This window comes from Salvelinus namaycush, chromosome 4, assembly GCF_016432855.1.
Source record: "Salvelinus namaycush isolate Seneca chromosome 4, SaNama_1.0, whole genome shotgun sequence".
Classification (NCBI taxonomy): domain Eukaryota; kingdom Metazoa; phylum Chordata; class Actinopteri; order Salmoniformes; family Salmonidae; genus Salvelinus; species Salvelinus namaycush.
Window position 1 is genome coordinate 33685081 of NC_052310.1, and position 21466 is coordinate 33706546.

The following is a 21466-nucleotide window of genomic DNA, read 5'->3' on the forward strand; positions in this document are numbered from 1 at the left end:
ACACAAAGGATATCAGTTGTCCAGCTGCTTTTGTATGTTGGCCGTCTGGCATGCTTAGAGGTCAGCCAGCGGTCCACGGCAGGAGTGGGATCGAACTCCTCGACAGAAGGCCAATCCAGGCTGATCCTCATCAGGTCTTCGGTGATGGAGGCCCCAAGGCAGCTTCTTGTCAAATTCTTTATCCGGTTCTGTGCAGAGAAGCCTCGCTCACACTGGGCGGCTGAAATGGGCAGCGCCAGCATAAGCTGCACCAACTCCAGTATGTTCTAGGGAAAAGATTATATCTTTCAATTTCATTTAAACTCTTACCATTATCTCAAAACCAACCATAGCAGGATACCATTCATAACAACTCAGGACTGTTAGCCTACCTTGTAATTGTGCCTGTAGGGGTCCTTTGTCAACATGGTCTCCCACAGGCCACTCTAGGACTTGTCCTTGAAATTGTGGCTGACCAGGATTTTCAGCCCCTGCCACTCATCCTGGATTGCAGCCGTGTTGCACCCCGATCTGCAGGATTGAACAGAGCAAGTGAGTTTGCAAATATGCAAACATAACATTGTCTCATATGGCAATGCAGTGTGAAATAAATTCTTACCTCTCTAGGGCTCCTTGAAATGCCTCATCAGGTCTGCCACACCATCATCGCCAAAGGTGAGAAGGCTGGCCTGGTCTTCTGGCCATGTGTCAGGGTTTAGCACTTTGAAAGACTCCACTGGGGTCTGGAAACCACCAATCCTGGCTTTGAGATCATCCACGCCGATGTTGCTGGCCGGCTCCATATGCTGCTTCAGCTGGGGATTGGTGAGGTCCATGAAGCCTTTCAGATTCCCGTCAGTGTTATTCCCTTTAACAGAAATAACACACACACACACACACACACACACAGAGAGACACACAATGAAATGTCTGGCCATTTGTCTGTCTTCCATAAAACATTTTTTAAAGACTTCTCCACTGCATTTCCCTCCTTATCCTCAAATCATGCTATTGGGCAACGTACATTGATTCTCACACTGAGAATCTGTCTTAATCATCGATTTCTCTTACATCCTAACAAGCTCTCATCCTAACACACCTGGAATCTCCTCATCACCCTGCTGCTGAGCAAGCATGGTCTGGATCTTCTCCAGCATGCCTCCTGCCTTTGCCCTAAGCTTTAGTGCTTCCAGTCTGGTCACTGTCTTCCTAACTCTGATGTGGCTTGGGGGAGGATCAGGTCATTCCTTTGCATGGTGAGGCTAAGTGAGGATAGCTCCTCAAATATGTCTGAGAGAAAATGGCAGAATACACGAGTGCATTCTCCATTTCCCGCTTTATCTGTTACGTAGTGAGTAAATAAACTGTCACCTGTCAATTACTTGATTCTGAAAGTTCATTTGAGTCTTGAACCTATTTTTTTTTTTAAACTAGTGTGGTATTACATTTCCTGTGTAAAACTGAACTTCTTTGCCCGCCCTTGAACTTCCGCTGTTGATACTACGGCCAGGTCCTGCAGAACAACGGAGTACTGGCCTTCGTCGGCAAGGTCCTTGTCTTGTCCATGCCGCAGGAACACTTTGAGGGCTCTGTGGACATGGGGAATCCAGTGAGTTCCCTTGACGTTAGACGGTGTGCAAATATCCACACCGAGCTCTTGCCCGAGAACATAGAGCTCTCGTTTGGATCTTCCGCTGAAGTGATACATCTTCCATATCAGATTCAGAAGGTCGTACACGACAGACACCTTTGGCTCTTTCTTTTGAATGGTCAGTATTGCCAGCTCTAGCCTGTGAAAGTCAGAACAGAATCTTCCAAACAATTCACCGTCTCCTTCCCCCCTGTCTCTTGTGCCAACAGAAAACAATAATTCTGTGGTATTTACTATTCCAGCACTTAGCGCACGCACACAGACACACACACACACACACAGTATTGTTTAACATTCTCTGCAAGCAAATAAAACTAAATCATAGAGAATTTATTAGTTACAAACCTATACAGTGGATTGGGAATATATGCCCCCTTGCCTCTCTCTGCAGGTGGGCAATCACTCCCCCACATTGGCCCATGTTCACGGAGGCACCATCTGCCCCGAAGGAGATGCACTTCTTCATCCATGACCCTCCATCCTCCTCTGGACAAACAGCACGAAATGCAGCCTCGGTGGCATCCAAAACACCTTGAATGACAACACAAAAAAACGATTATACAAAAGTATTTCCGACAAACTAAATTCTATCTCCATTACAAATAATGATTAAACTTGACACAAGAATAAAGCCTATAAAGAGAAACAATGTACCAATGGCATGGGAGTGCTCAAGGGTCTGTTGTGCCGACCAGGAGATTGACTGGCTTCCCATCCTCCAACAAGCCCATGTAGAAAATCTTGCATTTGGTGTTGGATATATCAGTGTCTCTGTCTATTAGAACGGCAAGATACTTTGCGGCTTTCAGCTTTGCTGACAGGCTCTCTCTCATTATGTCAACAATTTGACCGATCATCTCCGCACATTTTACCTCATTGTCGTATGTGGTATTAATGTCAACTCCGTTTTTGTGGTGGAGTCTGATAAGCGGCTCAAATTTGACTAAAGTTTCTTCCTTCACAATGAATATGCTATGTTTATCTTCAATTTCAGCTGCCGCCTCTTCTCCTCAGACAGCAGCACTTGCCTCCTCAATGCTGCTGACACCGTCTCAACAGGTACAGATCTCTGCACTCGATATGCCGCAGCGAGATGTTCTCTCTTTTCAGATGCGGGTTTCCTGACACGAAGGACGAGCCTGTTTCTGCCCTCTACAATATTTGCAGAACATGACGTTGTTTTCGAACTCTAGCCATGGGAACATTGAGCCAATTCGCATTGAATCTATATGTTCTCCCTCCGCCGGCTACAGTGGACGTTGAAGTGACAGCGGGGGTCACGGTAGCTTCGCTAACATTGTTCTCAGCAGCTTCGCTAAAGTTGTTCTCAGCATCCCTAACGTTAGCCACCTCAGGTAAACCTTGTGAAAGGGCTTCATTAGATGAACCTTGCGAATCCCCCTCGCCGGATTCCTCTTTCTCCTCGTCTCTTTTTCGCTTAAAATAAAATTGAATGGGCTTCATTTTTAGAGATGTCTGCAAATTCATTTATAGCCTATACCGATACTTTTTTCCAGTGTTGTTCACCTTTCTCTCACTCTGACTGGACTGCGTCATCACATAAAACTCTACTGTGATTGGCGCATGCCGCTTGTGGAATGTAGGACTTGTAGTTTTTAAACAATTAGCAGCGGGGGAAAAATATATCACGGTAGGTTGTAATCTTTACTCCCACTCTGTGCTCGCACATATCTATTTTTAGGGGCAAATGCAAGTTAAATACTTTCACTGTAGAGCCCTGTCCTTGCAACATCGGGCCGTGCATTATCATGCTGAAACATGAGGTGATGGCGGTGGATGAATGGCACAACAATGGGCCTCAGGATCTCGTCACGGTATCTCTTTGCATTCAAATTGCCATCGATAAAATGCAGGCGAAGAAACCGGATGTGGAGGTCCTGGGTTGGTGTGGTTACACTTAGTCTGCGGTTGTGAGGCCGGTTGGATGTAATGCCAAATTCTCTAAAACAACGGAGGCTTATGGTAGAGAATTAACATTAAATTATCTGGCAACAGCTCTGGTGGACATTCCTAGTCAGCATATCAATTGCACGCTCCCTCAACTTGAGACACCTGTGGCATTGTGTTGTGTGGCAAAACTGCACATTTTAGAGTGGCCTTTTATTGTCCCCAGCACAAGGTTGCACCTGTGTAATGATCATGCTCTTTAATCAGCTTCTTGATATGCCACACCTGTCAGGTGGATTGATTAAAAAAAGGAGGTATTTCTGTCTGTAAAAAGGGCCTTTTGTGGGGAAAAACTCATTCTGATTGGCTGAGCCTGGCCTCCCAGTGGGTGGGCCTGGCTGCCAAGTGGGTGGGCCTGTGCCCTCCAAGGCACAGGCCTTGTAGTTGAGTGGTCATCACCTCTTAAATCGGGGAACAGGAGGGTACAGTCCATTACAGCAGCACGATCATAGGTTAGGGCAGGGGTGTCAAACTCATTCCACGGAGGGCCTAGTGTCTGCAGGTTTTTGGTTTTTCCTTTCAATAAAGCCCTAGACAACCAGGTGTGGGGAGTTCCTAACTAATTAGTGATGTTAATTCATCAATCAAGTACAAGGGAGGAGCGAAAACCCGCAGACACTCTGCCCCCCGTGGAATGAGTTTGACACCTGTGGGTTAGGGCAACACATTTCTCCATGAAGTTAAACTCTGACATCTCAAAATTCCTAAAGTCAAACACAGACTGCGCATCTCGCCCACTTGACACATCAATGCAGCCCAAGAAACGTTCTTGAATAAAGCCCTGATCATCCACATAACTGGCTATAACTTACAACTGCGAGCGACATTTGATGTCTGTGGTTTCAGCCATGCGGGGGAAAAAAGCTTTTACCTACTTTTACGGTCACTGACAAGCTAGCTAATTGTCTGTTTAGCTTGCTAGGACACCCACAAACTTGTTTTTAGACATATTAACCAGTAGGGATGTGCATCTTTTCCTTTCAAGACAATTCGATGTGTATCTAGATACATGGGTTACGATACAGGAACAATACGTTTTAGTTTAAAACGATTCGGTTTGATTAGAGGAACGAATTGATGCGATTCGATTCAATGCTATTTGATTCGATGCACAAACATTTGTTGCAAAAACACATTAATTTTCCATTCTAAATGAAAATCTGTTGCTGATGGAGCTTATGAGCTCTGAGCTGGATCTATCTGAGTTGTGTGTGTGTGTGTGTGTGTGTGTGTGTGTGTGTGTGTGTAAATCATGTGTATGTAGGCACCTGAGCTGAGCCCCCCCCCCCATTTGATCTGAAATCACAATCACACACTAATTCATTTGTCATTTTTGCAAATGTAAAAGTGTTTGAGCTAGTAATGTATCAATATTTATCTTCAAAAATTTGCACAACTTTGTAATTCACCCTCGTCTCATAATCGAATGGTTTAGACCAGGGGTGTCAAACTCATTCCATGGAGGGCCTAGTGTCTGCTAATTTTAGTTTTTTCCTTTCAGTTAAGACTTAGACAACCATGTGACGAGTGTGTAAAGATGTCATCAAGGCAAAAGGTGGCTACTTTAAAGAATCTCAAATATTAAATATATTTGGATTTGTTTAACAATTTTTTGGTTACGACATGATTCCATGTGTGTTATTTCGTAGTTTTGATGTCTTCACTATTATTCTACAATGTAGAAAATAGTAAAAAATTAAGAAAAACCCATGAATGAGTAGGTGTGTCCAAACTTTGGACTGGTACTGTATGTTGCCTAAAAATGCAATAGTGTCGAAGTCTGTTTCTTCTTACCTTCTCGTTGAGTTGCAGTTTGAATATGCAGACCTTTGTCCATTACCTGATTGATGCAGCTTTTTCAATAAAAAGCATTCTTTAAAAAAAATCCACTAAATTGTCATTAGCTTGCCATTCTGGTGGATATAACTGGATTCTGGTAGTTAGTTAGCTGCTTGCTACTAAAGTTTGTGCAATTTTTTTTTTTTAATCCTTGCTAACTTGACACGAAAATAAAGTTCTAAAACTAAGAAAACAATATATAATCTACCTCCTCCATCTCCTGTAGATTGAAGAAACTCATTTGAATTGAATAATATACAAAAAATGCTTAACTGTCTCAATCTATCCAACAATGTCACCATTTCACCAAGCTTCTAAATCACATGCGTAGTACTAGGTTCATTCTCTGATCCTCTAATTGGATGGACAACATATCAGTTCATACGGCAAAAGCTTTGATTGGTTAGAGGATGTCCTCCGGAACTCGTCATAGTTACCATGTAGGTCTATGGAAGGCGGCATAGCTTGAGCCCTGAGCTGGAGATCATTTATTTGGCACATCTTAGATAGTTAATTTATAATAAGCAGTGGCCACCAACCCCCCCCCCCCAAAATAGTTGGTATTTCAGAATACCCCAGTATATAGGGTATATACATATATATATATATATACACTGTACAGTGTTGGTGTTGAATGACAGTCCTGGGGTGTGTTGACTGTTTTTATTTTCTGTGTTGACTTGAGCTCTAACTAAGGTGCTTTGTTTTATGTTGTTTTCCAGCCGTCTTCACGCTGCACGACTCCCTGTCTCTCTGCGGCCAACTTGGCCTCCCTGGGGGGGACCTCCTCGAGACGGGGCAGTGCAGACACGGGCAGCATTGTCGACCCTGACACCAGCCTGAGTGAATTTAGGGTAAGATGCCTGCGCACCAACACACACCTCCACTTGCACACACCTCCACCTCCACTTGTGTCAGTACCAGTAACAATACCAATGTTTTCTAATAAACACTAACATTTAAATGTCAATCCATTTACTTTTTACAGTGAACCATTTGTGTAGTAGTTTACTCTTTTCCGCACTACTGTTTTATTTGAGGTCAGAGAATAATATCTGAAAGATCCACACTTCTCTCTGCTTTCCGTTGCAACGGTTATCAAAATTGTTAATGTTTTAAACAATTCTAATAAATGCAACAGTTGGACAATGATGAAGATACTCCAAACTAGTATGCATCTGGTATTGACTGAATTATAGCACATTAAAACATTTTACTGGCACGGACTAAGAATGGAGTTCAGGGATTCTGGTGGGAATTCAGGTATTCATTTAGTCAAATTTCACAGGTTATTTTTCTTAGAATTCACTCATATACATTTTCTAATGGTATCAGGTATTTATTTTGTGTTAAAATAAAGACAATTAGATTTGCCTTATTTGCATAAATATACTGGATGTCCAGTGCCTTCAGAAAGTATTCACACCCCTCGACTTTTTCCACATTTTGTGTTATAGCCTGAATTTAAAATGCATTAAATTTAAAATTTCACACAATACCCAATAATGTCAAAGTGGAACTGAACTATGTTTTTTTTAAATGAAAGCTAAAATGTTTTGAGTCTATAAGTATTCAACCCCTTTGTTATGACAAGGCTAAATAAGTTCAGGAGTAAAGTCACAAGTTCCATGGACTCACTCTGTGTGCAATAATAGTGTTTAACATAAAAAAAATGTATGACTAACTCATATCTGTACCCCACACATACAATTATCTGAAAGGTCCCTCAGTTGAGCAGTGAATTTCAAACCACAAAGACCAGGGAGGTTTTCCAATGCCTCGCATAGAAGGGCACCTGTTGGTAGTTGTGTAAAAATAAATAAAAAGCAGGCATTGATTATCCTTTTGAGCATGGCAAAGTTATTAATTGCACTTTGGGTGGTGTGTCAATAGACCCAGTCACTACAAAGATACAGGCGTCCTTTCTAACACAGTTGCCGGAAAGGAAGGAAACCGCTTTATGTATTTCCCCATGAGGCCAATGGTGACTTTAAAACAGTTACAGAGTTTAATGGCTGTGATGGGAGAAAACTGAGGAAGGATCAACAACATTGTAGTTACTCCACAATACTAACCTAATTGACAAAGTGAAAAGAAGGAAGCCTGTACAGAATAAAAAATATTACAAAACATGCATCCTGTTTGCAACAGGGCACTACTGAATACTGAAAAAAATATGGCAAAGCAATTCACCTTTTGACCTGAATAACAAAGTGTTATGTTTGGAGAAAATTACTGAGTACCACTCTCCATATTTTCAAGCATAGTGGTGGCTGCATCATGTTATGGGTATGCTTGTAATCGTTAAGGATTGTAGAGTTTTTCAGAATAAAAAATCTACGGTATGGAGCTAAGCACAGGCAAAATCCTAGAGGAAAGCCTGGTTGTCTGCTTTTCACCAGACCATTCACCTTTCAGCAGGAAACACAAGGCCAAAATCTACACTTTAGTTGCTTACCAAGAAGGCAGAGAATGTTCCTGAGTGGCCGAGTTAGAGTTATGACTTAAATCTACTTAAAAATCTATGGCAAGACCGGAAAATGGTTGTCCAGCAATGATCAGCAACCAATTTGACAGAATTTAAAGAATTTTTAAAAGAATAATGGGCAAATGTTGCACTATCCTGTTGTGGAAAGCTCTTAGACTTACCCAGAAAGGCTCTCAGCTGTAATCGATTCCAAGGGTGCTTCTACAAAGTATTGACTCAAGGGTGTGAATACTTATGTAAATTAGATATTTCTGTATTTAATTTTCAATCAATTTGCAAATATTCTTAACATGTTTTCACTTTGTCATTATGAGGTATATTGTGTGTAGATTGGTAAAAAAATATATATAAATGATACATTTTGAATTCAGGCTGTAACATAACAAAATGTGGAATAAGTCAAGGGGTATGAATACATTAACATAAAGGGGTGGAACAGGGCTGGAACCACAAACTTCCTTTCTCTAGGCCTACCTGCACTCACCTGCACTGTCTACATTTCCTCCTTTAATTACTGTTGTCACGTTCTGTTGCATAATTCAACAAGCGTGTCAATAGCAAGATACCCTCGGATCAAAAATCTACATGCTTGGCTCCAGATTACACCTATCTATACATACTTTACATTGTGAGATCAGACATCACTATTATCCAAGTTTTCATTTTGATGTTTGACAGGTCATTATAAACACTTCCGCGTTCGTAACTTTAACGAGGAAAAACAACAGGCACAAGCAAGAGTATGAAAGAGTCGCTGGAGTAAAATGAAAGCAATCAATCCAGCGAGATTTAAGTGACAAGTGGATTTTGCACCCCTCAAATACAGGAAATAGATGGCTGATAAAGACAGATCCTCAGGTGGGCGGGGCATGTGCGTTGCTACTCAGCACCTCATTTAACATGTGGACTTCATGTATGCACGGGAAGATTTTATGTGACATGTTTTTTAAACTTCCTATAAAGCTGTCATTCTGTATGTCTGGGCCTACCGTTGGGTAAATTACTGTCTGGAGATGCCAACAGCATGGGTGCTTTGTTTGAAATCTGTCCTTAATTCTTCCTGGTTTCCCCCAATTCACCCCAACCCATGAACCCTTTCTTCCCATCTGCTCTACAGGATATCTATGATCTAAAGGACCAGATTCAGGATGTAGAGGGGCGGTACATGCAGGGACTTAAAGAGCTGAAGGTAGAGGGACCTGAGCTCACGGTGTGCCTTCTCTTGTCCCCTGGTAGCCTTATGGCATCACTAACCCCGCTGTACCTACATCTCATCTAGGGCCACACTGACTATAACCGCTAACCGCTAACTGGTGTTACAGTTAGCGGTTATAGTCAGTGTGGGAACAAGGGAACAAGTCTGATGGCATGTTCCCTGCATGACCTTTCCTGCTCAGTTTGAAACGCACTGTTTATGGCATGGATTGAAAGCCTTGTTTGAACTCAAGCAGTGCTTGGGGAGTAAGAACAAGACCATGAATTGCTTGTCTTTCAACAATCTTCTGTCTGTTGGGTTTCCAGGTTTGTAGTCCTACGCTAAAATCTATAATTAGCTTTCATTCACACAGCTCTGAGGAACTCCTGGTTTCTTTTCTGTAGTCACTCTAAAAGCTCACTGTTCTCTGAATCTATTTGTGTTTAGAAGGGTAGTTTACTAACACACCTGATTCCTGGCAGGTCCTACACTTTGGTAGAACTGAAACACAATAGCCGAACTCGCTCCAGTTGTGATATATTTTTGTTCTTTGGAATCGAGGGTTCCTTATTTATTTATTTATTTTTTATCAGTGGCTTGAATCATTCCGCCGACTGAATCAATGCACTATCAATATCAATCGATATCAAGTGGATCAGTTTTATCACTTGTCGATCTCACTAGTGTCCTTTTATTTAAAAATATATATAAATAGGTTTAGGCTATAGCTTAATGCCCATGGATGGAAGAGAGAGAGAAATAATATTGTCTGAATGGACATTTTGCGCTGATTTGGTGGAATTCTCCGCTCTGTCTGACCTACATTCCTCTCTTGCATTCTGTAGGCTATATAGAATATTTATTGAAATAGGCTATAGCAAAAAGGAATAGGCAAATTACTCGGAATGTCACTTGTGTGTTGCCCTGCTGTGCACTGCGAGACTGTTTTTTTTTACTGCGCGGCGCCAGTCAAGTTCAAATAGGCTAAACCATCGTCTGTCACATCACGATGTTGTCACCATCGATGATGGCTGTCAATCATCGTCGACAGATGACACTATCGCCCAACCCTAGTGTGGTTGTGCAGAGCTGTACTATTATTACTGTAATTACTATAGTAATAATAGTAATTATTGTTCTGTGGTATCTCCCTCATGGTTCATTCTGTAAAGAGGTGTGTGTGTGTGTGTGTGTCTGGTAGGAGTCGCTGTCGGAGGTGGAGGAGAAGTATAAGAAAGCCATGGTGTCGAACGCACAGCTGGACAACGACAAAGCCAACCTCATCTACAACGTGGACACACTCAAAGATGTCATCGAGGAGATGGAAGAGCAGATGGCCGAGATGCGTAGGGAAACTGAGGACAAGTCTAAGGTGAAGTGTTACACTCTCTCTCACACATACACAGCATAGTAGATAACCTTTATCATCTACTGTTAACATATGCAGACTCGGACAGAGGTGAGCATATGCAAATTGCAGCAAAGTCTCCAACCGCTCTATCAACTTGTTCATATACTTGAACTCATTCATGTGTGCAGGTCTTATAATCAGCAAAGCGGCCAAGTCCAACTGCACCATTGTCTGTCTGACCATGAGATCCACTGCTCTTTGCTGACAATGAGTGTAGCTATATAATTGCAGACGAAACAAGGCCAAATCAAAATGCTCCCTGATCCAATTACCTGGCTAGACTTAAATGCTATAAGTGTAAACGTCAATGGAATCTTGCTCACTGCCCATGACTGCACTCCTTTTTTGGGTGGTTTTGAGCTTTTTAACTTGTGTAATGAAGAATGGTTGCACTTTCTGATTGATTGTGACTCTTACAACGGCCCTCTTTCATTCCAGCAACTAGAAAGACAAAAGCACACATGCACAGTCCTGCAGCACAAACAAGTGGAGTTAAAGGAGGAAATCCGCCGAAGAGATGAGCACATTGAGGTATGGCTGCACTAAGAAAACCAACATTTGGTGGCCATCATTTCACACCTACACCTCTTTCTACACGTCCATTCTTTACAGTCCTGTAGTCTGTGTACTGCAGTAGCTTGATGAAGATCCATAGTGTGAGACTATACTTCTCTCTCTCATAGTCTCTCACTCATCCCAGTGTCTCCTCTCCTGTTTCATCGTTTTCTCTGTCTGGTCTTTGTCACTTTTCTTTGCCTCGTCTCTCTATACTGAAATGATCTCTACTCCAGATCATTTTCTGGCCATCTGTCTTTTTTTCTGGTCCCTTACTTTTCATCACTCTATCACTCTCACTTTATCACTCAATATCTATTCAAGGCTATCTACATTTTTTATGTTTCATCCTGTCATTTCTCTTTCCATCCTTTTCATCTATTTTATTCTGTTTTCCATTCTATTTTACCCTGTATCCCGTATCTCACTCTCTGTACGCAATACCACTAAAGGAGAACCAGCAAATCCAGACTAAATTAGATACCCTCACCAGAGAGGTGTTTGCCCTGCAGGAAACGATAAACTGTAAGGACAAAAACATTGGGGTAGGAGGTCACGCTTGGGGGGACTCTGAAGGATTGTGAGAAGCAATAGATGTGCACAGACAGTTTGTGTTGCTTTGGTTTGTATGTTTCTCTCTGACCAAATGGAAATGTAAGGTTTGTGTGAAATTCAATACCCTTCACCCAGAAGTATACAGTCGTTCACTCCCTTCTCGTGTATTTAAAAGCATTGGGTTGGTGCAAGCATGGCTGGAGGGAGTTTCCACCATATTCCTTACATCAGGCCAATTCCTTTTAAATTTATGAGTGTACAATTCAGCAGAAGGCTAAAGAATCGGACCACCCATATAAACCTGTAGAGTTGCCTGAAGGAAACTTGGTGCTGATTCACCGATCAATGAAATCTGTATCAGGTAATCGACTGGTCCTAAACAGTTTATTGCCTCTCATAGTTGCATGACAGGGACTCTGGATAATAGCCAGTAGTTGTTGGACCAATTCTAATTCACAGTTTGGAGTTTCCCTAAATTTGCATGTGATATGATGATTGTGGGCCCACTAATTTAATACACTTTGGATGCTGTGGTCATTTTAGGTTAAGTTGTAGGTTTTGTGTGCAATCCGTAAAGTTTAGTCAGTGCAAGGGAAACTGTGAACCTGCTAGCATTTGATGCATATCGGGGGAAAAAAGAGAAATTTCTCCCCTTTAAAACTCATATTTTATTTACCCTGAAATGACAGAATGAAATCCATTTATGTTATGTAGGCCTAGACTTAAAGCTCTGCCTGTCTAGTGTCAGATTGATTTTTTTTATTTGGCCTTTAGCTCTCCCTTACATAACTGTTTTGTCATGTGGTGTTTTATCTGTGAGCTTGTGGTGGTTGTGTCAACATCTGCCACTTTGCCTTTCCAACTCAACCTTACCATTCTGGTGTACCGTTTGCATGTCTATACAGACATATGTGCATGCACAAAGGTCATTGTAGTGTGCATCCATATACTGTACGTATATCAGTCTTTCCAACCGTTCCTCCACTTCTTTTCTCTCCTTTCTCTTTCCTTTTGTCTTCTCTCCCTCCTGCGTGGGGCCACCAAGCCATAGAAAGGCAGAAAGAGTTGTTTGATTGCATTAGGAATGAGAGGGATGAGCTCAGGGGTGAGCTGGCTGACATCAAGGCGAAGGCCTAAACAGGAGAGGTAGGTCTCACCACAGAGGGCTGGGAATAGTCTATGTCCCCATTGAATAGACGAAGTAGGTTCCAGGAATAAGCTTGCTAGAAACAACAGTGATGATAAAGCAACTTGTGGTATGTAGCTATGTATGTATTCTTGTGTACCTAAGTTTGTTTTGTATTTTTTCCTACTCGGTTGTTTCTTCCACAGATGTGTTGAACTACACGGAGTCTACCAAACATTAGGAACACCTTCGTAATATTGAGTTGCACCCCCCTTTGCCCTCAGAACAGCCTAAATCTGTCAGGGCATGGACTCTACAGGGTGTCAAAAGCATTACACAGACGCATGTTGACTCCAATGCTTCCCACAGTTGTGTTAAGTTGGCTGGATGTCCTTTGGGTGCTGGACCATTCTTGATACACACGGGAAACTGTTGAGTGTAAAAAACCCAGCAGTGTTGCAGTTCTTGACACAAACTGGTGTGCCTAGTACCTACTGCCATACCCAATTCAAAGACACTTACATATTTTGTCTTGTCCATTCACCCTCTGAATGGCACACATACACAATCCATGTCTCAATTGTCTCACGCCTTAAAATCCTTATTTAATCTGTCATTTCCCCTGAATTTACACTGAGTGAAGTGGATTTAACAAGTGACATCAATAAGGAATCATAGCTTTCACCTGTTCAGTCTGTCATGGAAAGAGCAGGTGTTCTTAATGTTTTGTATACTAAGTGTATGCTGTGTGTCTGTCAGTCTGTGTACAAGCAATGGAAACCTCAGTAAACCGTTACTTCATACAGCTCTGTGGCTTATAGCATTTCAAACCGTGAAATACATTAAGTTGTAAACCCTCCTATGCTGCCTCACTCTAGCCAAGTTTCAATGACCATACTATCATGGTCCAATTCACACTGAGTGCTATGCTAGTGTGGATATTGGGACATAGCCTCTGTGTTGAGATCCTCTTTTAACTCTGTGTCCCTTTAACTCCTTAGAAACACGGCCTGGCCATCATCCCAGAGGGAATGCCTAACGGGGACATCAACCATAACGACCCAGCCGCAGGGATCACCGTGGTCACACAGGAGGCTGCCCAGGTGCTGGAGTCAGCAGGAGAAGGGTCTCTGGGTGAGTGGAGGGGACAGAACAGGTTCTCCTAAAGGGAGCGGTGGGAGAAATAAATGAATTAATATCTGTGATGTACATGTGTTATTCAATCAATAATACACCAGGGGGCGCACTTCATTGTTATTTTAGCACAATGGTGCTGCGGTCATAGTTGCAAGGCACCTTTTTTATAATTATCATATTTCCTTTCCTTTGCAGATGTTAGGATACAAAAGCTTGCGGATGAAAAGGACGAACTCTTAGCCCAGGTACATATATAATTTTCCTCTTCGACCCCCAGTGATGTCTAGCAGCGGCTATACTAGTTTCCTCTTGACTATTTTCTCATGTCTTTTTTAACTGTCTGTCCAGCTATAATAAGTCATGCTGTCCATTCTGTGTGGTGTCCCTTAGATCAGGAAGTTGAAAATGCAACTGGAGGATGAGAGGCAGAAGCACTCTAAGATGGAGAATGCCTTCACAGATGGAGAGAGGATGGAGAACGGCACTGACCTGCACTTCATTGAGATGCAAAGTAAGTCCCGTTCCTGCCCAAACCTACAAAAGTTCACACTACCATTCACACAAAACATAGAAAGGCATATGTGGCTGGGTCACCATTGATACAAAGCCTATGCACACTCACTAAAAGGCTTTCTCTTTACATTAAACATACACTGCCAAAAAGAAACTAACAGCAAGGCTCACATCTTAATTCCCTTGTAATGTAAATGTACTAACTCAAATGTTCTAATGTTTTACTCTCTGCAGGAGATGCCAACAGACAGATAAGTGAATACAAGTTCAAGCTCTCGAAGGCAGAACAGGAAATTGGCACAATGGAACAAAACGTAAGTCACGTGGAAACACTGACATACTTTCCATATGTACCCTAGCTGACCAAATGCAAACTGCTGAACCAGACACATTAATATACATACGTTTGAATGAGAAAATGAAAATAAATGTCAGCTTCAAATGTGGAGGTTGCGTTTAATTTGTTTTTGTTTCATTATCCTCATATCTAGATCAACAGACTGGAAGGACAAGTGTCCAGATACAAGGCGTCAGCGGATAACTCAGAGAAAATAGAAGATGAACTGAAAATTGAAAAAAGGAAACTTCAAAGCGAGGTAAGGAACAAAAAAATTGATAAAAAACGTCAGTGGCCGATGTTTGATTTGACATAAAACATAGTCTTAACCTTTCATTTCTAACCATTCCCCTATTTTTCCCACAGCTGCGGATTGCACTAGATAAGATTGAGGAGATGGAGATGACCAACAACCACCTAGTAAAGCGCCTTGAGAAGATGAAGGCCAATCGGAACGCCCTTCTGTCTCAGCAGTGAAGGCCGCTGGATTGCCACAGAAGCCGTTAAACTCATACCTTTGACTGCCATATTGCGTCTGGAGCACGTTTCCATTCTTCCTCAGTAACACTTGTTGTGTAGCAAAACCAAAAACACTTACAGAAAAAAGCAACACTGGTAGCAGAGAGGCAAAAGTATTTTTAAAATAAAATATAGGCATTGGTTTGTCTTTTTTGTGTGCCAGTGTCTTTCGAAGGGAGACTCAAAAACCTATTAAACCATAGTTATTAGGGGAAGATGATGAATCTAAGAAATTTGCAACTCATTACTTTATTTTTCAATGCTTTTGGACTACATGTTATTCACAAGGTTTTACTTCTCACTGGCTGGGTGCTTGGCTATTTCTTTGTTTTGTATTTTTTGATAAGTTGCATGAATGAGTATTATGACTGTTTTGAACTGTTAAACCCTTAAGGCTGCTCTCTCTGGCCTGCACCTATCTATAATCCCTCACACAGTGAAGTGCCTTCTCACACCTAGAGACTGAGGGTTTTACATTATCAACAAATATAATAACTTGTACAAAATAATGTATTTAATGGTGCAGTCATGATTTGATGAAATATATAGAACCAATTGTTTTGAGATTTCATTGAGAATGTAAAAAAGATATATATTTTAAAAGATTTCTTGAAAATAAATGTGTGAATGACAGAACTGTGTGTATATATAAGGTGGATTTTTTTTTTTTACATGGGGTATGGCACATTGAATTCCCTTTAGAAGAGGAGTGATGATTCAAGGTTCTTTGAGCTAAAAAAAGAAAGGCAAGTAACATCAACAGGAGACGGCACTACATACCACTTTCTCCTCAAACCTTGTTCACTGCTCTGAAGGCCAAGCAGTTTCAAGTCTCAGGACCACACAGTGATTGTGACTGGGGCACCTACTGCATTGAAATACTCTATGAATAAACTCTATACCAGATTTATACTGCCCTTTTTTTGTTACATTTTTCCATCAATCATGAACAAATTGTTGGATATTTTTTATTATTGTTATATAATTTTCCTTGTTTCAGGTCAACATCAACAAATTGTACATACAGTATGTACATATATTTGATTTTCAAAACGGTAACATAAAACATAACCAACAAACACCAAAACAATAATTATACATTCCTTTTCAGTTCTCTGCTTTTAATTGTATTTTTCATTTTTACATTTCATTAACACTGTTTTTCATCCTTACACACCTTTAATAATTTGACTCGCAAAACATGTGGCCTTTAGTGTGTAAAATACCTACACAACAAGATATTTATTTTATACAAGAAAGTGACCAAGGTCCAGTTGACCCATAAATTAATCTAATTTTTATATTGACACTTCTCAGGGTATCTTCAAGATTAGGGGGAAGAGATAGCAAAAAGGGTCCCATATTGTATAGAAATCTCCTTTGTTCCTAAATATAGCACTAATTTTCTCCAGTGGTAACACTTTGAAGACCTCACAATACACTGATTTATTGTTGGTGGCTGATCTTTTATCCAGTTAAGGAGAATGCATTTGCAGGCTACAAATAATACTTTTTTAAGAAGATTGAGCTGTGCTGAAGTAAGTGAGGGCCTGTTCTCGACGACACCCAGGACAAATATCCATGGGTCCATTCTTATAGGACATATGAACATGCCCTCAAGCTCCGTTTTGACGTTTTCTCAGAAGATTTTACTCAATGGGTAAATCTTAATGAAATGGAGCGGGTTGAGATTTTCAAGTTCCTTGGTGTACACATCACCAGCGAACTATCATGGTCCAAACACACCAAGACAGTTGTGAAGAGGGCACGACAACACCTTTTCCACCTTAGGGGACTGAAAAGATTTGGTATGGGTCCCCAGATTATCAAAAAGTTCTACAGCTGCACCATCGAGAGCATCCTGACTGGTGGCATCACCAACTGGTATGGCAAATGCTCGGCCTCTGACCGTAAGGCGCTACAGAGGGTAGTGCGTACGGCCCAGTACATCACTGGGGCCAAGCTTCCTGACATCCAGGACCTATATACTAGGCGGTGTCAGAGGAAGGCCCAAATAATTGTCACAGACTCCAGTCACCCAAATCATAGAAAGTTCTCTCTGCTAGGAACAAAAGGCTCCTTAACAGCTTCTACCCCCAAGCCATAAGACTGCTGAACAGTTAATGAAACGGCCACCCAGACTATATACATTGACACCCTTTAGTCAATTTACAAATTACCTCGACTAACCTGTACCCCCGCACATTGACTGGATACCGGTAACCCCTGTATATAGCCTCGTTATTATGTAATTGTCTTGTCACTTTTTGATTTAAAAAAAAAACTTTCGTTCATTTAGTAAATATTTTCTTAACTATTTATTTAACTGAGTTGTTGGTTAAGACCTTGAAAGTAAGCATTTCACGGTAATATCTACACCTGTTGTATGCGGCTTTATTAACTCAATGATTATTTTTTACATTGTTTGCAGACTGATGTGTGACACGTATTAATGCCAAGATAACATGCAAAACAGGCCCTGAATGATGGGTCGCCACTATGTTGTGTGCACCGATTGGTGTCACCTCGTCAGTCAGTATGTGTTACACCTGTGCTGGTTGTCATGTTGTTAGTGGGAAGGTGTTGCACCTGTGTTGACCCAGGTGCTATTTAGGAGTGGCTGGCCTAGTGCTGATGAGAGATGTTGGGGAGAGCTACACTTTACTTCAGCTGTGGTGCGATTTCGAGCACAACCTATTTAAGTTTGAAAGAAGCCTGAGTTTTGGTGTGCCTACCACCCTGAGACTGAAATCTTGAGAGATTTCATCAGACTTTGAAGTCTATATTGAGAGCTTAATGCTTTGAGTTTGAGAAAGAATCGGATGAAAGGGTCCCTCTTGTACTATTTGCAGCACGTGAGGTTGTTCAGGAATCTCTCAGTTTTAGTCCGAATTAACTCTTCCTTTGAGTTTGCTGAGAGAAAGGTTGTTGCAGGGCGACCCCTTAAACAAATTTGTCAGAGCATGTTAGCACTTTTCAATACAGATTACACCATGTCTGTGAGTTTGCCAGTGAGAATCTGGAGAAGGCGCAAACGAAAATGAAAGTTTGGTATGATCGAAAGGCCCGAAACCGCACTTTCAATGTGGGTAACCAAGTCCTGGTTTTGTTGCCCGTTCTGGGGTCACCGTTGCAGGTTCGCTTTTCAGGCCCTTACCTCATAATGAAAAAAAATTGTAAACTGGATTACATCATTGCCACACCAGAGCACAAGAGAAACTCATGTCAACATGTTGAAACCACACTTCACCCACTACGATCGGCGGCAAAGTTGGTGGAAACCAGTAATCATGTTCTGCCTGTGGCCATTGCTGTCACCGTTGACTAAAGTCTTCTCAATAGTATGAGGAAAGCCCAATACACCCTGTGCCAGTTGGACGGTTGAGTAACTCAGAGATTTTGGAAAACCTTGATCTATTTTTGGCATAGTTGTCTCTGGAGGAAAAAGGCGACATTGTTGCACTGCTTTTAGAATACTAGGGTTTATTCTCAGACGTGCCAACCCAAACAAATGTACTCAAGCATGACATTGACGTTGGGGACTCTGCCCCGATACAACAACATGCCTATCGAGTGAACCCTTTAAAGAGAGGAAAGTTACTAAGAATATTGTAGGCGTTTCCCCTTGAAATCAGACAAGTCTGTGGTAAGGACAACTTGGTTGTTGATTGTCTTTCAAGGATGGTCAGTTCATAAGTTTTGTGTTGTCTTTAGCCAGTGTGTAGCCCTGGCTCACCATTTATTTTGACTGTACATTTTGCTGTTTTAGATATGAATATTGTTTTGGTTGCCCTCGTTCCAGGGGGATGAGAGTTATAGAAATGTATGTACGTTTTTCAAAACGTCTATGTTTTCGGCAGCTATATAATATATATATATATATATATATATAATATTTATTTATCTTAAGTGGCTGTTTTTGTCTTGTATTTAATGATTGACAGCCACTTTATTTTGGAGAAGGCGATGCATAAGTAGCGAGGCATTTAAGTTGATTATGTTGTGCGATAGAAGTTGTTTTCTGTTGGTGGTGAGCAAACTTGTCCAACAAAAATATAGGCTTTGGTTTTTCCATTTATGTTATGAAGTTGGACTTTAGCACGTAGGGTGCATCGATTGGTGTCACCTCGTCAGTCAGTATGTGTAACACCTCTGTTGGTTGCCATCTCGTTAGTGGGAAGGTGTTTCACCTGTGTTGGCCCAGGTGCTAATTAGGAGTGGCTAGCCCAGTGCTCCAGTGGAGCTTGAGAGATGTTGGGGAGAGCTACACTTTAATTTTTTATTTAAATATTTTTATTTCACCTTTTATTTAACCAGGTTGACCAGTTGAGAACAAGTTCTCATTTACAACTGCGACCTGGCCAAGATAAAGCAAAGCAGTGTGACAAAAACAACACAGAGTTACACATGGGATAAACAAACCTACAGTCAATAACACAATAGAAAAGAAAAGTAGAAAAATGTATGTACAGTGTGTGCAAATGTAGAAGAGTAGGGAGGTAGGCAATAAATAGGCCATAGAGGTGAAATAATTACAATTTAGCATTAATACTGGAGTGATAGATGTGCAGATGATGATGTGCAAGTAGAGATACTGGGGTGCATAAGAGCAAGAGAGTAAGTAATAATATGGGGATGAGGTAGTTGGCTGTGCTATTTACAGATGGGCTGTGTACAGGTACAGTGATCGGTAAACTGCTCTGACAGCTGATGCTTAAAGTTAGAGAGGGAGATATAAGACTCCAGCTTCAGAGATTTTTGCAATTCGTTCCAGTCGTTGACAGCAGAGAACTGGAAGGAAAGGCAGCCCAAAGGAAGTGTTTGCTTTGGGGATGACCAGTGCAATATACCTGCTGGAGCGCGTGCTACGGGTGGGTGCTGCTATGGTAACCACTTCAGCTATGGTGTGATTTTGAGCTCTACCTATTTAAGTTTGAAAGAAGCCTGAGTTTTGGTGTTAACCCCTGCTTGTTTTGCTTCATAGTCTTTTTGCTCTCTATCCTAAGTTGTTGTGGGTATTTATTTTAGTTTGTCTATGCAGAGGCAAACCTAGTGGGCATCCATGGTGGTTGTCTTTTAGAACCCATTACTAGGGGCTTTGCCAACTTTCAGTGGGTGCCTTTCAGAACCCGTTTTGAACCCCTTTCTGTATTGTTTGGTTGTTAAAGTGATTTTCTTTGTCAGTCCCCTTTGTTGTAACCAACATTTTGAGTTTGTCTTGTGGGAACATAACAGTTGAAAGCACAGAATCGTCTCAAATGTCATTGTATGCTGTAGCATTAATATTTCCCTTCAATGGAACTAAGGGGCTTAGCCCAAACCATGAAAAACAGCCCTAGACCATTATTCCTCCTCCAGCAAACTTTACAGCTGGCAATATGCATTGGGGCAGGTAATGTTCTCCCAGCATCCGCCAAACCCAGACTTGTCCGTTGGACTGCAAGATGGTGAAGTGTGATTCATCACTCCAGAGAATGCATTTCCACTGCTTCAATGGTGGCGAGCTTTACGGCACTCCAGCCGATGCTTGGCATTGTGATCTTAGGCTTATGTGCGGCTGCTCTGCCATGGAAAAACATTTCATGAAGCTCCCGACAAACAGTTTTTGTGTTGACATTGCTTCCAGATGCAGTTTGGAACTCTGTAGTGAGTGTTGCAACCGAGGACAGACGAGTTTTACGTGATTCAGCACTCAGCGGTCCCGTTCTGTGAGCTTGTGTGGCCTACCACTTCATGGCTGAGCCGTTGTGACTCCTAGATGTTTCCACTTCACAATAACAGCACTTACAGTTGACTGGGGCAGCTCTAGAAGGGCAGACATTTGACGAACTGACTTGTTGGAAAGGTAGCATCCTATGACGGTGCCACGTTAAGTCACTGCGCTCTAAATTAAGGCCATTCTACTGCCGAAGTTTGTCTATGGAGATTGCAAGGCTGTGTGAACGATTTTATACACCTGTCAGAAACGGGTGTCCACATACTTTAATGTATTATTTTGTTTATTAAAGTATTTTTTGTTATACAGTGCATTTGGAAAGGGTTCAGACCCCTTGACTTTTTCCACATTTTGTTACATTACAGCCTTATTCTAAAATGCATTACATTTTGTTTGTCAATCTACACACAATAACCCATAATGACAAAGCAGGTTTTTAGAAATGTTTGCAAATGTATTAAACATAAAAAACTGAAA

The 21466-nt window shown here is 41.5% G+C and overlaps 1 protein-coding gene across 1 annotated transcript; it reads left to right on the forward strand.

Moving 5' to 3' along the window:
* Positions 1-1543: 1543 nt before the first annotated feature.
* Positions 1544-15231, forward strand: LOC120045841 (leucine-rich repeat flightless-interacting protein 2-like). The gene is given in 13 exon segments (XM_038990775.1): positions 1544-1588; positions 6160-6291; positions 9043-9114; positions 10322-10492; positions 10970-11062; positions 11539-11638; positions 12693-12787; positions 13769-13901; positions 14100-14149; positions 14295-14415; positions 14652-14731; positions 14909-15013; positions 15121-15231. Coding segments are annotated over 13 exon segments (1308 nt in total).
* The last annotated feature ends 6235 nt before the right edge of the window (positions 15232-21466 follow it).